The 17,610-nt window shown below is 40.0% G+C and overlaps 1 protein-coding gene across 1 annotated transcript in view; it reads left to right on the forward strand.

The window, feature by feature from the left end:
• The first annotated feature begins 3,915 nt into the window (after positions 1-3,915).
• Positions 3,916-17,610, forward strand: part of NOXRED1 (NADP dependent oxidoreductase domain containing 1) — a 15,177-nt gene continuing 1,482 nt past the window's right edge. Inside the window, exons 1-6 of the mRNA XM_040641252.1 lie at positions 3,916-4,070; positions 5,022-5,071; positions 5,666-5,914; positions 8,923-9,103; positions 9,705-9,856; positions 10,700-10,922. Of these exons, the coding sequence (XP_040497186.1) occupies positions 3,916-4,070; positions 5,022-5,071; positions 5,666-5,914; positions 8,923-9,103; positions 9,705-9,856; positions 10,700-10,922 (1,010 nt within the window). The remainder of the gene's footprint in view (positions 4,071-5,021; positions 5,072-5,665; positions 5,915-8,922; positions 9,104-9,704; positions 9,857-10,699; positions 10,923-17,610) is intronic.

The raw sequence follows: 17,610 nt of genomic DNA on the forward strand, positions 1-17,610 counted from the left end.
CTGGTCCAACTGCTGCCCCACACTAACAGGGTTGCTAACAGACAAAGTACCTGCCTTGACCTTGCAAGCGTCAACACAAACTGGCTGTTGCTTCAGTTCAACCTTCCAAATCTTGCACAAAAGTCTCTTGAGGCACACCCCAGCCAGAAACATTCAGGAAGGGAATTCTGGGAAATGTAGTTCAGCCTAACCAACTTGACATGTTACAAAGCAACAACCACTGGATCTGCATTTTGAGAATGTGTTCGTGAAGGATGAGCCTAGAGTCCACACCTGTACAGGTTCACCAGGGCTGCATGATGATGCTGAGTGCAGAGGTTTTGAACTTCTTTTTCCTTCAGAACAATAATATCACATGCAAACATTAGGATAACTACTCACTGTTGTGATCAAAGGAAGTGTTTTCTCAAATTTGGTAAGAGCTTCCATATTCTTCACTTCAAGTGCTAAGATTGAGAGTGACATAAGAGCCCTCATATGATGGTCAACTAATCTTCGACAAAGCATGAAAGAATATCCGTTGGAAAAAAGAAAATGTCTTTAACAAATGGTATTCGGAAAACGGGACAGCGCCATGCAGAAGAATGAAACTGGACCACTTTCTTATACCATACACAAAGATAAATTCAAAATGTATGAAAGACCTAAATGTAAGACAGGAAACCATCAAAATCATAGAGGAGAAAACAGGTAGCAACCTCTTTGACCTTGGCCACAGCAACTTCTTACTAAACACATCTCCAGAGGCAAGGGAAACAAAAGCAAAAGTGAACTGTTGGGACCTCATCAAGATAAAATCTTCTGCACAGCAAAGGAAACAACAAAACCCAAAAGGCAACCCATGGAATGGAAGAAGATATTTGCAAAGGACATATTGGATAAAGGGTTAGTATCCTAAATCTATAAAGAACTTACCAAACTCAACACCTAAAAAACAAATAATCCAGTTAAGAAATGGGCAGAAGACATGAATAGACACTTTTCCAAAGAAGATAGCCAGATGGCTAACAGACACATGAAAAGATACTCAACGTCACTCATCATCAGGGAAATATAAATCAAAACCACAATTAGATACCACCTCAAGCCTGTCAGAATGGCTAAAATTAACAACTGAGGAAACAAAAGGTGTTGGTGAGGCTGTGAAGAAAGAGGAAACCTTGTGCATTGTCGGTGGGAGTGCAAACTGGTGCAGTCACTCTGGAAAGTAGTATGGCGGTTCCTCAAAAAGTTAAAAATAGAGCTACCCTATGACCCAGCAATTGCACTACTAGGTATTTATTCAAAGGATACAAAATACAAAAATGCTGATTCAGAGGGGCACGTGCACCCCAATGTTCATAGCATTATCAACAATTGCCAAATTGTGGAAAGAGCCCAAATGTCTATCAACTGATAAACAGATAAAAAGATGTGTGTGTGTATGATTTTATATATATATATGCATATATACATATATATGTGTGTGTGTATATACACACACACAGAATATTACTGTGATCAAAAAATGAAATCTTCACATTTGCAACAACGTGGATGGAACTAGAATGTGTTATGCTAAGCAAAATAAGAGAAAGACAAAAATCATGATTTCACTCAGGTGAAATTTGAAGAAACAAAACAGATGAACAAAGGAGAAGGGAAGGAAAAGTAAAATAAGATAAAAACGGGGAGACAAACCATAAGAGACTGAACTATAGAGAACAAACAGGGTTGCTGGAGGGGAGGTAGGTGGGGAATGGGCTACATGGGTGATGGGCATTAAGGAGGGCACTTGGGATGAGCACTGGGTTTGTATGTGGTGATGAATCACTGGATTCTGCTCCTGAAACCAGTGCTGCACTGTATGTTAACTAACGTGAATTTAAATTAAAAAAAAAAATTATTTAAAAATCCCTGCTGTGAAAGGGATTAGAGAGGCCAGAGACATGAAAGGTCACATATTGTATGGTTCCATTCACATGAAACATCCCGAAAAGGTAAATCTGCAGAGACAAAAAGCAAACTTATGGTGCCAGGGGCTGAGGAGGGTGGCCAGCAAGTGGGGAGTAATTGCTTAATGGGTAAAGGGTTTCCTTTATCGGGAAGATAAAAATGTTTTGGAACTAGAGGTAGTGGGTGTGAGTGTATTGTGAACGTACTGAATTGTTGACTTTTTTTTTTTTTAAGATTTTATTTATTAGAGAGAGAGAGCACAAGCACGGAGAGTAGCAGAGGGAGAGGGAGAAGCAAGTTCTCCGCTGAGCAGGGAGCCCGACACCAGGCTCAATCCCAGGACCCTGGGATCATGACCTGAGCCGAAGGCAGACGCTTAACCAACTGAGCCACCCAGGCGCCCCTGAATTGTTCACTTCTAAATGGCTATGTTATGTGAGTTTCACCTCAATTTTTTTAAATTTAAAAAGTGTATTAGAGTGGTGCCTACCTGGCTCAGTCTGTAGAGGGTGCAACTCTTGATCTCGGGATCATGAGTTTGAGCCCCATATGGAATGTAGAGATTACTTTCAAAAAAAGTAGATTAGAAATTTTAGTAGTTTTGATTTCTGATCTCAGTTTTGCCATTGCTATAATAAAATAGAGTTCTAAATATCACTGATTCTTTCCCTGGCTTTACTGAGGTATAATTGTATAATATAAAAAATAAAATAAAAATTGTATATATTTAACATGATTCGATACATATTATAAAATGATTACCACAGTTCAGTTAATTAACACATCTGTCATCTCATATAGTTACCTTTTGTGTGTGTGTACGTGGTGAGCACATTTAGGATCTACTCTTAGCAAATTCTAGGCATATAGTATAATTAACTATAGTCACTACGGTGTACATTAGATCCCCAGAACTTCGTCATCTTATTCATTGGGATCTTGAATACAAAAAGAAGGAGTTTGAAAAATAACTCCTTGAGCCGTGCTGAGATCTGTATGATATTACAGTCTGGGTAAAAACTAGAAGCCTAAAACCTTCTGTTAGGAAAAGGAGGATCCCATACTTCCCTGTTTCTAGTGCTCCTAGAATTAGTGGAAAGAGGTACCTGAGTGGCTCAGTCAGTTGAGTGTCCAACTCTTGATTTCAGCTCAGGTCATGATCTCAGGGTCGTGAGATCCTGCACTCAGCAGGGAGTCTGCTTGAGACTCTCCCCCTCTCCCTCTGATCCTACCCCGTCAAATAAATGGATAAATCCTTGGGAGAAAAAAAAAAAAAACTAGTGGAAAGAATTCCTGTCCTCACAAGGCAGGTGTGAAAACCTCTGTGTGGGGCTGGCCCCTTTAAGGCACAGACTGAAGCAATCTGGTAGCTAAGGAGTCATAATGACAACTTTCTTGGGTAATTCTCCCTGGAAATATAGTTCTTACTCTCCAGGACCAGAAATACTGAGGAGTGGTGCCACCTTCTCCTCACTTTGGTTGGTGAAAGATATATGTAAATGGGCTTATATATCTCTGGCTTCATTTTCTAAAATCCAGATGTCCTTGCCCTAGGCAGGAGACCATGTTATTTAGTTTGGGCTCTTTCCTATCCTTTGGGGAACACAGAGTTTAGTGAAAAAAATTCCCCTGAAGTGTGGTGTACATGGCCAGTTCTATTTCTAGAGGCTAGGAGGGAATGGAAGGGAGAAGGTCCTGGCCCACGAGCATCTGCAAAACCCACGGCTAATGTAAATGCATCTGTCGAAAAGAGTGCATGTAGCCTACGTGGAGGAACATTACTTTGGATTTTTGTTCAGGTTTTTTGTGAATCCTCCAGGACTCGCACTGCAAGTACAGAATGTGGGAGGAGAGAGGTGCTGAAGCCCACCATCACGAGAGCCTGTGACTTGGGCACACACCCTCCTGCATAGACTCCCTCGTCTTCCAAGACAGGGAGCCAAACTGCTATCTGTCACTGCAGGAGATGGTGGCTTGGAAATGGACATGCTGGGGGACCTTGAGTCCCTGCAGTTTGAGTATGGGATTCAAGAGGAAGATCGCAGCTGGCTGTATTTGCAGGGCCGTTCTCGAGGGCTGATGATCAAGGCCTGTGCCCATGCAACCTTCTTCTGCAAGCTACTCTGTAATTTGAGGTAAGCTAGGTCTCCAAGGTCAGGCAGATGGAGAAGAATATCCCTGTGGAGAATCCAAATGACTTAACTTTCTATATTGGAGGATACCTTTGGCAGGGGGAGTGTCTTCCTAACTTTTCCAACCCATAGTCAATCACTCCTGGTCCGAAGACACTGGGAAATGCATACCAGAGTCTCGGCTGTGGTTACATACCAAAGCATAGCTTGTGGTGGTTTCCTTTTGGTGGGTGGATTGATTAAATGATCATTCATTCACCCATTCATTCACTTACTGGGACCACAGCTACCAATGACTAGCTATCCTGTGGCTGTTGGCCGAAAATGAGGTTGGTTCTTCCTTTCAGGGCTAAGCTAATAGTGGAATTCTCCCTAACAGGAAAGCCACCTGAAACTTTGGGGGTCCTTTTGGTCAAGGGATTTTCATGAAACCCAGGGATACTGATTTGCAAAGAAGCTCAGTCTAGTCCTGACCTCTGGTGTCTTTGTACAACGTGGCTTCGGACATTTAAACAGAAAGTATACCTAAGCCCAGACTCCTGAATTCTATAAGCTACTCCTGGAACATTGGTAGCGCCCCCCGCCCCAACTACTTTTTTCTGAAATTAGATCAACTCCTGGATGGTGGGACCAGATCTGAATTGAACATGTTACAGATAATAGCAGATACACAAAGAGGCAGGCTGCTTAATGAGTCTGCTGATTGGTTGACTGATACGAATACATAAACCTTCTGGTTGCATCGCAGATGAGTGGTGAGAGACCAAAATGTGAATTTTCTGGGAAGCATTTTATATTTGGCACAGAGAATACGCTTAAATAGAATGCCTTAAATAGAAAGTGGCTTGTGATGTTTATATGGAAACTCCAGAGCTTAAGACTAATTTTAATAGAAATAGAGAACAAATAGAAGATTGTCATATAACAACAGTAAACAATGCCTTATGTATTCAGACATCAGACTTTGTTCACCTTAGGCCAAGGAAACATATCCAGAACCAACAGTAAGTGAGCCTCTGGAAAGAGNGACCTCAAACCTTTGATCCTCAATTTCTCAGCTTTGTTTTCCCCTATATACCACTTACTTTTATATAAAAAATCATATGCTTGAAAAAAGCTGTTACCTGGTTACCCAGATGTATGCAAAACTAAAATAGTAAACCAGAAAGAGTAGGTGTATGGTAGGAGGGGGCTATGCTTCTCATGGCAATGAAAACTGACAGCTGTCTGCTCAGGAAGCAATGAAGGAGCTGGCCCCCAGTGTTCCAGGATGCTGCAGAAACAGTTGGCTGTTCACAAGGATCGTTCTGAGTCAAACAGTTAAATATTCAGACCTTGTGTTTATGAAGGCAGGGAAATGCATGGTACATGTAACAACAGCAAAGTATGTTCACTTAAAAATGTTTTAAACAAGTTTTGGTCCCTGAAGGGGTGTGCTTTACTTTGTGGAAAATTCACTCAGGGGGAACATTTCTTTCCCCAGTAATGCTGGATAAGTAGCACCTATTTGGAATGCCTTATCTCTGGACTACTGAAGGTGCCACCAGGCTGCCACATGAGGAAGTTAAAGCAGAGAACATCGGAGGGTGACAGTTAAGAGCTCCAGGGTGTACGTGTATTTACTTATGTGTCTGTGTGTTCATTCTCCAGGGAATCATTCCATGAGAAGCAAACTTCCAGCCGTCTCTTGACTGGATTGCTTACTGGCATTCGTGATGATGATGAGTTAAAGGTGGGCATCATTGGAGGTGGCCACCTTGGGAAGCAGCTGGCTCGTGTACTGCTTCAGCTTGTCCCCATCCCTGCTGAGAACCTGAGGATATCCACTCGGAGGCCAGAGGCCCTGGGTGAGGAGCAGCGTGTGGCAGAGAGGGACTCGGGTATTGATGAGGCCGTTTTGAAAGGGTCCCTTGAAAAAGGAATCCCTGCACGCAGCATTCTGAGTTGTCTGCTTGCTAGCCCTGAAAAAAGAAAGGTGTGTGTGTGTGTGTGTGTGTGTGTGTGTGTGTGTGTTTAAAGATTTATTTATTTATTTATTTATTTTATTTATTTATTAGAGAGATCATGTGTGTGCGAGTGGGGGGAGGGGCAGAGGGCGAGGCGGTAGAGAGAGAATCTCAAGCAGACTTCCTACCGAGCATGGAGCCTGAAGCAGGGCTCAGTCTCATAATCCTGAGATCATGACCTGAGCCAGAATCAAGAGTCAGACACTCAACCGACTGAGCCATCCAGGCGCCCCAAGTGTGTGGTTTTTTAAAAAGATTTTACTTTTTAAGTAATCTCTGCACCCAATGTGAGGCTCAAACCCACAACCCTGAGATCCAGAGTTGCAAGCTCCACCGACTGAACCAGTCAGGCGCCCACAGAAATATGGTATTTAACGTTCGTTAGAACAACTTTCTTATGCTCCTGTTTCTCTTCAGATCAAATAAAACTTTATCTTTTTACTAAAAAAAGAGAAAAAGGAAAAAGGAAAACTTTCTTCTCCATGTAAATGTTTGCTATTCATCTCTCCTCCCTGTGCCCTTGGCGGTAAGATAGCTTTCTGGGTCTTTGATACAGAGAAGCTTTCCAAAGAGAGTTCAAATCTTCTAACTGGACCAGTTAGACTCTGGTGAGTATTAACGAGTTCCAAATATTTGACCTTGTGTTTTTAAAAATAGCAATTAGTGGGGCGCCTGGGTGACTCAGTCAGTTGAGCACCAAGTCTTGGTTTTGGCTCAGGTCATGATCTTGGGGTTGTGGGATGGAGCCTCGTGTCAGGCTCTGCACTGGGCATTGAGTCTACTTGAGATTCTCTCTCCCTTTCCCTCTGCGCCTCCCCTGCTCATGCTCTCTAATTAACTTATTGAAATCTTTAAAAAAATAAATAACAATTACTAAGTTAAAAAAATGTTTTATAATGATTCCACTTCCTAGTCTATGGTGATAGAAATCAGAACGGTGGTGGCTGCTGGGGAGACTGACTGGGGGGTGGGAAGGGAACTTTCTAAGGAGATGAAAGCGTTTTATATCTTGAGAGAGGTATGAGTTACATGGGTGTATGCATTTGTCAAAAATGATCAGACTAGATACTTCAGATCTATACATTGCCCTGTATATAAATTATACTCTAATAATAAAAATGTAAAATAATAGTATGCATATTATAGAAAATTACCTCTATAAGGAAGTAAATAATAACTATCTGTGATATCTTACCAGGGTTATCATTTCCTTCCTGTATTTTTCTGATTATATCAAATTTGATCAATAATTGGTACTGTGACAAAGTTGTCTGTAGTCTGTATTTTTCACTGAGTATCGTGAGCATATTCTATTATTTAACATTCTTCAAAATCATGATTTTAGGGTTACCTAGTCTGACTCTCAACCAACTGAGCTACCCAGGTGCCCCTTAATCACCGTTTTAATAGGCTTTTTAAATTTTTCTTATTTTAATATATTCTTCATTGATCACTAGAAGAACTGAATATGTTTTATAGCTTTATTACTATTTCATTTTTTTGAGTTCTTTTTGTCCAGTTTTTCTGTTGGAATGCCTAAATTTTTCTTATTAATTTGCAAACATTCTTTCTATATTAAACTTAAAAAAAATCTTACCATGTAAGACAAATTTCTCAAATTTTATAGGACTAGTATATATGTTTAAATAAGGTGCATATATTCTTTGGAAAGCACTATATTTATTAATAATAAAATTACAGTTTTAGAACATCCCTGCATGTTGTGTACGGAAGAAAGAATTCAAAATGCTTAGCATCAATTTCGTTTTTCTTTTTCTTTTTAAGATTTTATTTATTTATTTGACAGAAGAGAGCATGAGCTGGGGTGGGGGAGGGAGAGGGAGAAGCAGATTGCCCACCCAGCAGGGACCACCCTAAGGATCATGATCTAAGCCAAAGGCAGATGTTTAACCGACTGAGCCACCCAGCACCCCTCAGCATCAGATTCTATACACTTTTGAGAACAACCTTTGAAAGAAGAATGGATGGGAATGTTTTCTAAACTTCCTCTTTGTCCCGTTCATCTTCCAGGTTTACGAGGGCCCAGATAACATCAGCATCAAATGTATCATGTACTCTTGGTGGTTAAAATAAGAACTCAACTTCTTCAATGTCTGTAACATTCTGTTTTCCAATAACCCTTAAAACACACTACCTTATGTGAGTTTACACTTTTACTTTTGATATTCCTATCGAATAAGTACAAATGATTAACTGCCAGGGACTGAATGCATATACATGAGTCATCACATTTCTCTCAACTTTTAAAACTATCTTATTCACAGTAAGTTGCATATACTTTACTGAAGCTAAGTATATCTTTCCAAACTCCTCCCAGCCTTTGCCCTATATTCTTCCACCCTCTTAGCCTTTCCCATCAGCTCAAGCCCCATGATTTCTCAAAACCTCAGTTTCCTCATCTATATTATAGGAATAATACTAATCTCAGAAGGTCCTTGTGAGGATTGACTTCGATAATGTACATAAAGTACTTTGCACACTACCTGGCACGTGATAAACCGTCAGTAAATTAGAGCAAGAAGGCTTCTTCCAGATTTTTTTCTTCCTAAAAAACAGACAAACCTACCTAAAAAATTCTAGCGTTTAGTGTAAAAATAGGATAAGGATGAATTATAATCTCAAGCCCGGCTGCAGTGACACTGGCTGCTTTGATAATGGGGTTAGGGCACAGCCCGTGTCTCTTAGAAGATGTGAGGAGGGGGTCTCTTTGATTTATGTGGAGACAGGACTTGAGAAAGAGTCATAGTGATCTTCTCCCCACAGCTGAGGTTTAGGTCAAACTCCTTTGTATTCTAATCTTTCTTTCTTCCTTTATCCCCCCCCCCCAGATGAGTTCCAGAAACTGGGAATCCAGTGTTTTTACCACAACCCTTATTTGGTGGACTGGGCCAATGTGATATTCCTCTGCTGCCTGCCATCTCAGCTGTCTAACATCTGCCTAGAAATTCAAACCCGCCTTGAAAAAGGCTGCATCGTGTACAGCTTCGTAGCTGCCGTCCCAATAGCCAGGTATCCTGTTAGGGTGAACCTGGAGCTGGCAGAACTGCTCCGTCCCCTCATATCTGGCTCCTTACACACACACACACACACACACACACACACACACACACCCCGCCTTGGAGTTGATCATTCCCAGTAATAAGGTGGAAGCTGCTTCACCTGCAACACCCAGCCAGCGTTTCTAATTGTGTCTTCCCCACTTCTCCATAAACAGCCCTTGTGGGTGGACTGTTTTCTTTGATGCGCAAATGTTTAGAACTGCAATGGAGCATTGCTTCCCACCGCTGGAAGCTAACTGGTGTGTTCCCCTTGTGCATCAGTGGGAGGGGAAACCAGCAGTCCACAACATGAAAAGTGATAGACAGCATGTGTCAAATATTATTTTTGCACCCCTGCTGTCTAGCCTAGTGCCTGGCACGAGACAACATTCACTAAATGTCAGGTAGACTGCTGAAGGATCCAACTGATAAGGAGTGCCCTCAGTGCTGCCTCTGAGCGGTGCTGTGCGGGGCAGGAAGTGGTTGGGGTTGGATGCGATCCAACGCAGATTATGGAATGGCTTATGGGAGTCCTGGCTCTGCACCTCCTGTCTTGGGGGCTTTCCTTTTAGGTTGAAACTCCTACTGAACCACACCAATATCTTGCGGCCTCAGTATCATTGTGTTGAAGATTTTGTCAACATCTGGGGGGCCCATAAGGACATCACGGCTGCTCTCCGAGATCCTGTGATTCTTCAGGCTACCTGCCCCTACAGTCCTGCTGGTAATGGCTTGCTTCGTTTTGGGCACTCTTTTGAAAGTTACTTTCCTCTTGGCCTGGTGCTATTTTATAATCCCTGTGTGTGTGTGTGTGTGTGTGTGTGTGTGTGTGTCTTGGGTGTGTGTGTAGGGGGATACAGGCTGGACACTTTCTGAGCTCTTTAGTTTTTTGTTTTGTTTTGTTTCGTTTTTTTAAAGATTTTATTTATTTATTTGACAGAGAGAGTAAGAGAGAGAGCATAAGCGGGGGGAGAAGCAGAGGGAGAAGCAGAGGGAGAAGCAGGCTCCCCACCGAGCAGGGAGCCCAGCAAGAGGCTTGATCCCAGAACCCCAGGATCATGACCTGAGCCAAAGGCAGATGCTCACCCAACTGAGCCACCCAGGCACCCCCAGCTATTTAGGTTTTGAATGGGAACAGTTTTGGTGGCAAAAAGCCAGCCTTCTTTTGGGAAAGCAGAAGTCTGAGCCTTCAGACCTGTTAAGGCTGAACCAGAAACAGCCACACATGAAGAGCCTATTGAAACAGGAGAATGTGATGTCTGGCACTCAGCAGCTTTTCCCTGCTCTAGTCTTGTATTTTTCCCAAGTCTCTTCTCCTCATTGGAAGGATCATTCTAGAGATTTCTAGGATGCTTTTGCCATTAGCAATGTCTACATTAGTCATACCTGTCCTCCTATGGTAGGGTTGACACACAATTTGTTATAAAGGGCACAATTAGGGCTCTTGGCTTACAAAGAGGAGTGTTTGCTTATCTTCAGGTGCATATGACCGACCTATCTTGTCCTACATTCTAGGCAAACCCTTTCGGTGGTGCTAACTGGTATTTCCCTCCCCATTAATGTGTAGGGGGAATAATCCTCAATATCAAGTGGTTGGAAGGAGTGTTGTACGTGGTCCTAAACATCTGCACCGCAAGGGACATGCCTCACTTACAAGTGCTACAGCTTCTGAATGAACTGTTACTCTCTGTGCACGTTGAAGCCTGTGAGAAAGATGGAGCATCTTGCCCCATATTTCAGTTACATGATATTGTCAGCCAAGTCTATAGCAAGAACCTATCTCAGCGAAGGTAAGGCATCAGACAGCTGGCTATTCTAATTTCTCCCACACTGTTTTCTTAGCAGGTGCTTTTTTTTCTCTTTTTTGCCTTTCATGTAGTCTTTAAAATAATACATTCTTGGGGTTTTTAAAAAAATATTTATTTGAGGGAGAAAGAGAGAGAGGGAAGGAGAGAGAGAGAGTGCACGCGCATGAGCAGGGGGGAGGGGCAGAGGGAGAGGGAGAAGCAGACTCCCCGCTGAGCAGGGAGCCCAACACAGGGCTCAATCCCACAACCCCAAGACTACGATCCAAGCTAAAACCAAGAGTCAGACAGCCAACTGACTGAGCCACCCAGGGGCCCCTATTTTGGATATTTTCTTTTTTTTTTTTTTTTTAAGATTTTATTTATTTATTTGAGAGCAAAAGTGAGAGAAGTCACAGAGGAAGAGGGAGAAGCTGACCTGCTGCTGAGTAGAGAGCCCAGTGCAGGGCTCGACCCCAGGACCCTGAGATCATGACTTGAGATGAAGGCAGACGCTTCGGCATTTAACTGACAGAGCCACCGAGAGGCCCCTATTTTGAATATTTTCAAAGATTTTTTAAAAAGTCTCCAAATACTCCTTTTCTATGTAGCATACTGTTGTCATTTCACTATGCAATACCATCTCTTATCCCTTTAAGATTGTAAATGAAAGAATTTTTTTCTTCTGTGAGGAGTCTGTTTCTTTCAGGTTGTTTTCTGATCATTTGTTTTGATCTCTATCACTCATTTGAGCAGCTTTATTCAGTATATGGAGAACTTTGTCTGCTTATATTTAAGATCCCAGTACTAGAAAGTTGCTTGGAAACTCTGCAGTCAAATGTTCTACCCCTGAGCTGACCCCCTTTTGGAAACTCTGTGCTACTGTGGTCTTTATTACAGAGTGATTTGATCAGCTGTTTCCTTGGAAACCTTGAATATTGGTATCTTTAAGTCTTTGGTACCCAACTTGGGGAAAGAAAGCTGTGTAAGAGGAGGGGTGGTCTTATCACTAGATTTTTTCTTCTTTTTTTTACTTTTCCCTCCTCTATTCAACAAATTCTTTCCTTCAACAGTACCTATTGTCTCCCTGTCCAGAGACCCTCTATTTAACCCTTCCAGAGAATACATCTTCTGTTGGGGAGGAGGAGGGACAGTCTTCTGACTATACAGTTGGTAGGGTGCTGTGAGGGTCTCTCTCCCTTTTAAGATTTTCAACCCATCATCCTATTTTTAGTCCCATCTCAGTTCCACTTCCTGATGTACTTCCTGAGTCTTTTGTGGGTTCTATGATGTAAATGGACTGTGTCTTGGTTTTCCCTATTGTTGACTTCAGGTTCAGCTCAGTGTTATCATTTGTCCATATTTTTTCCAGCTTCCAACTTGTTGCTCTTGTGTTCTCTCTCATTCTCATTTTATATTGTTTGTCTATTTTTCTTTTGGATTGTTTGCTTTTATTTATTGTTTTATAAAAGGTTTTTAGTAGGAATATGTTATGTATTTTGGAAATAATTTTCATATTTTTCTTACTTTTTGGTAACTTTTGCTGTTCAAGGATTCTAATTTTTGTAGTCAAAATTGTCAAATTACTTCTTTATGACTTTAGGGTTTCAAGTCATACTTATTAAGAACCTCTTCATCCTAAGATATTCTATCTTTTCTTCTAGTAATTTATTTTTTAAATATTTAAATCTTGGATCAGTTTGGGATTTTTAATATCTTCTATTCATTTTGGAAAGCCAATTGTCCTAACATTATTTATAGAATAGTTGTTTCTTTTCCTACCAGTTTGAAATAAGATTTTCATCATTGGCTAAACTGCAAGATATTTGTGGGTATATTTTTAGACTGTATTCTGAACTGTGGACCTATTTTTCTATTCCCATGTTATGATTAATTACTATAATGTGTATCTATATTTTGGTATCTGGTAGGCCAAGTCCTCTTTAACATTATTTTCCAAAATCTTAATCCTTCTTACACATTTATTCTCTGTGTGCATTTTTTTTTTTTTAAAGATTTTATTTATTTATTCGACAGAGATAGAGACAGCCAGCGAGAGAGGGAACACAAGCAGGGGGAGGGAGAGGAAGAAGCAGGCTCATAGCGGAGGAGCCTGATGTGGGGCTCGATCCCATGACGCCGGGATCACGCCCTGAGCCGAAGGCAGACGCTTAACCGCTGTGCCACCCAGGCGCCCCCTCTGTGTGCATTTTTAAAAAATATTTTATTTATTTATGTGAGAGAGAAACAAAGCAGGGGGGGAAGGGCAGAAGGAGAGGGAGAGGGACAAGCAGACTCCCCACTGAGCATGGAACCTGACTTGGGGCTGGATCCCAGGACCTGAAGATCATGACCTGAGCCAAAATCAGACACTTAACCAACTGAATCACCCAGCCGCCCCCTTCATGTGAATTTTTAAAAAATGACCTGAAAAATTAGAAAAATAACAAATGTTTGTGGTAAATAGGGTATCAACTAAAATGTACCAAACAGAAAGTGAAAGTACCTCCCTCAAATCCCATTTTCCAGAGGTAACTACTATTAACATATGCTTTGACAAATGAACTTGAAAAATAGGCTGTTTTTAATGTTAAGTCACTGAGTGGGACGTTTGCTCTTGGCTTCTGGCACTACTTATCAAGTTGAAAATGAAGAAGGAGTGATGGAATATCATCTTTTTGCAACCTTTAATGAAATAATGAATCTAGGCAACATTAGGTGAAAAGTTGACGGGGGAACTTCATAATGAATAGATCAGACTGAATCTGTTAATCAGCCTTAACACTGCAGAAGGAGAGACAATGTGTTTCTGGATAAAAATAGACACAAATGAAAAAAAAAATAGACACAGATGAGATATTCTTATCAAAAAAAGTCAAACCTGAATTTGATCAAGTCTATAGATACAAATTCAAGAGACAGTAAAGTGTTAAATGACCATGAGATATAATCAGCAAAATCCAGAATATGGGAAACTTTAGAGGATAAACAACCCAATTTCTTCAACAAATAAACTGCAAGAGGAAAAAAAAAAGAGGAAGGGGAACTTACAGATTAAAAAAAAAAAAAAGACTTAAAAGTTACATTAACCAGGCGCCTGGTTGGCTCAGTTGGTTAAGCAGCTGCCTTTGGCTCAGGTCATCATGGTCTCGGGGTCCTTGGATCTAGTCCCACATTGGGCTTCCTGCTTAGCAGGGAGTCTGCTTCTCCCTCTGCCTCTCCCCCCGACCCCTCTGCTTGTGCACACATGCTCTCTCTCTCTCAAATAAATAAATAAAATCTTTAAAAAAGAAAAGTCACATTGACCAAAATGTATGTGTAGACTGGGTTTCCTATCTCTCCCTTCCTTTAATTAATGTTGTAAACAACATAAATAGATTTCCTAATATTAAGCTTTCATTGCATTCTTAAACTCTACTTAATAACACGCTTCCAGATCTGTTTTGCTTGTATTTTGTTTAAGACATTTTCATCATACTGAAAAATAAAATTGGTCTGTAGTTTTCAAATTTGGTATCAACACTGTGTTAACCTCATAGAATTAGGAAGCCTTTATTTTCTGGAACAGAACAGAGGAATTTAGAGGTTTCTTGAAGATTTGACAGAACTTTACTGCAGATCTCTCCGGTCCAAATATCTGGCAGGGAAAGTTGCAATTCGACAGTCTTTTCAGTTTTTCCAATTTATGATCTGTTCAGGTTTACTACTTCCTGAGTCAACTTTGGTAATTGGTATTTTTCTAGCAAAAATATTTCATTTTTATCTGGATTTCAAATTTGATGGCCTATAATTGTACTTGTATTTTTAAAATCTCATTAGATTATATCTTATTTTGCATTTCTAAGATTGTATATGTGTTTTAAAATTTTTCTTGGTTAAATTTGCTAACAGCTTGTCTATTTTATTGATCTTTTAAAATAATCAGTTTATAGTTTTATTTATTAATTCTACTGGTCAACTTTTTAATTCAAGTATTTCTACTTTTATCTTTAATAATTAGTTCCTTCCTCTTTTCTTTCGCGTTATTTTGTGGCTTTTTTTCTTAGCTTCTTGAATTGAATATTTATGTCTCATTTAATTTCAATCACATTATTATTATAAAAATAGTAAGAGCTAAGAAGGCTCATCTAGCCTCTTTGGCTATGTGCTATTGGTCTTTAAAATAACGATGACCTTGTTGGGCACAAAGTTCCTGTGTTATTCAAATCCACTATATCCTTGTTACTCAGACGAGCTGGGATCCACGCCATCATCTGGAAATTTGTTTAGAAACAGAGAATCTGGGGCCCCACCCTAGTTATATGGAATCAGAATCTGCATTTTTACAAAATCCCAAGTGATAACCACATTAAAGTTGAAAAAGTGCTGTTCTATATTTTCATCAGATGATTTGTTAGACATGACATATTAGTATTTCTAATTAGTATTTCTAATTAGTATTCCACTCTGTAGTTTCTCACATGCTCTTCATATTTCTGATAATCTTTGTAAAGTTTGAAGCCATATCATCTGATGAATAAAAGTTCATAACATTAATGGCTTCTTGGTGAATTGTACTTTTTTTTCAACACTTGTTTAACGTTTTTTAAAGACTTAATTTTTTTAAAGATTGTATCCATTTATTTTTGTGAGAGAGCATGAGCGGGGGGCGGGGCAGAGGGAGAAGCAGACTCCCCACTGAGCAGAGAGCCCGATTTGGGACTCAATCACAGGACCCTGGGATCATGACCTGAGCCAAAGGCAGACACTTAACCAACTGAGCCACCCAGGTGCCCCTGAATTGTACTTTTTAATTCCATCCCCACTCTTTTTAAATTTTTTATTTAAAAAAATATTTGAGAGAGAGCAAAAGCAAGAAGGATCACAGAGGGAAAAGGAGAGGGAGAAGCAGACTCCCAGCTAAGTGGAGAGCCCAACGTGTGGTTCAATCCCAGGACCCCGGGATCATGACCTGAGCCGAAGGCAGATGCTTTTCTGACAGAGCCACCCAAGTGCCCCATCCCCACTCTTTTAAAAAAACAACTTTTAAAAAAATACTTATTTATTGGGGTGCCTGGGTAGCTCATTCACATGCAAAAAATCATTCACATGAAAAATAATACAAACAAATTCCATGTACCCATTTATCTACTTTCCCCCAATGGTACAAATTTTAGTACAAATATCTCTACATGGATATGATAAAACTATAATAGAATACTACAACCAGGATAATGCTACTGATATAGTCAAGATCTAGAACAGGTCTATATCACTGAGTGATCCTTCATATTGGCCATCTCCTCCTCAACTTGGCAATTGTTAATCTGTTTTCCATTTCTGTATTTTGTCATTTCCAGAATGTTACATAAATGGAATCAGAGAGTATGTAACCTTTTGGGATTGGCCTTTTTCATTCAGCATAATTCTCTGGAGATTCATCCAAGTTGCTGGGTATATTAATAGTTTATTCCTTCTTATTGCTGAGTAGTATTTGTAGCATGGATGTACCGTACTTTACTCATTCATCTGTGGAAGGACTCCTGAGTGGTGTCCAGTTTAGCTGTTTTGTTTTTGTTTTTTCTTTCAGTTTTTGGCTATTATGAATAAAGTTGCTATGAACATTCATGTACAGGTTTTTTGTGAACATGAATTTTCATTTATCTGGAACAAATGCTCATGATTACAATTCCTAGGTCAGTTGGTAGTTGTATGCTTTTTGTTTTGTTTTGTTTTTTGTTTGTTTTTAAGACACTGCCAAACTGTTTTTCAGAGTGGTTGTATTGTTTTACATTATCGCTAGCAATGTATGTTCCAGTTTCACTGCATCCTCACCAGCATTTGGTGTTGTCATTAATTTTTATTTTACCATTACATCTGTAGATCAATTTGTGGAGAATTGACATATTTATTATGTTGAGTTTTCCCATCCATGAACACAGTATGTCTCTCCTTTTATTTAGCTCTTCTTTATTTCGTCAGCATTTTGTAGTTTTTAGTATGCAAGTCTTTTTTTTTTTTTTTTTTTGTAAAGGTTTATTTATTTATTTGAGAGAGAAAGCACGAGCATGAGCGGGAGGGACAACGGGGAGGAAGAGAGAATCTCAAGCAGACTCTGTCCTGAGCACAGAGCTGGACACCAGGCTCAATCTCATGACCCCGAGATCATGACCTGAGCCAAACCAAGAATTGGCCACTTAACCAACCGTGCCACCCAGGTGCCCCAGTATGCAAGTCTTATACATGTTTTGTTAGATTTACATCCAAGGTTTCCTTTTGTGTGTGTGTGAATGGAATTGCATTTTTAATTTTAGTGCCCAAGAGTTCATTGCTAATATATCTATAAATAGAATTGGTTTTTGTATTGCTTGTTTCCTGTGACCTTGCTGAACTCATTTATTAGTTCTGGGAATTCTTTTTGTGGATTCTTTGGGATTTTCTACATAAATAATCATGTCATCTATAAGTAGGGACAGATTCATTTTGTCTTTGCAATCTGTATGCTTTTTTGCCCTTTTCTTGCCTTATTACATTGTCTACAACTTCTAGTACTCTGTTAAATAAGGAGGGTGAGAGCAGATATCCTTGCTTTTCCTCTGATCTTTTTAACACTGTAACAACCCTATGTCTTAATACTTTTTAACTTGAATTGACTTAACTTGAGTAATACTTAACGTTGCTCTGCTTTTATTTGCATATTAACTTCTACTTCTTT

This window comes from Ursus maritimus, unplaced genomic scaffold (assembly GCF_017311325.1).
Source record: "Ursus maritimus isolate PB19 unplaced genomic scaffold, ASM1731132v1 scaffold_25, whole genome shotgun sequence".
Taxonomy (NCBI): Eukaryota; Metazoa; Chordata; class Mammalia; order Carnivora; family Ursidae; genus Ursus; species Ursus maritimus.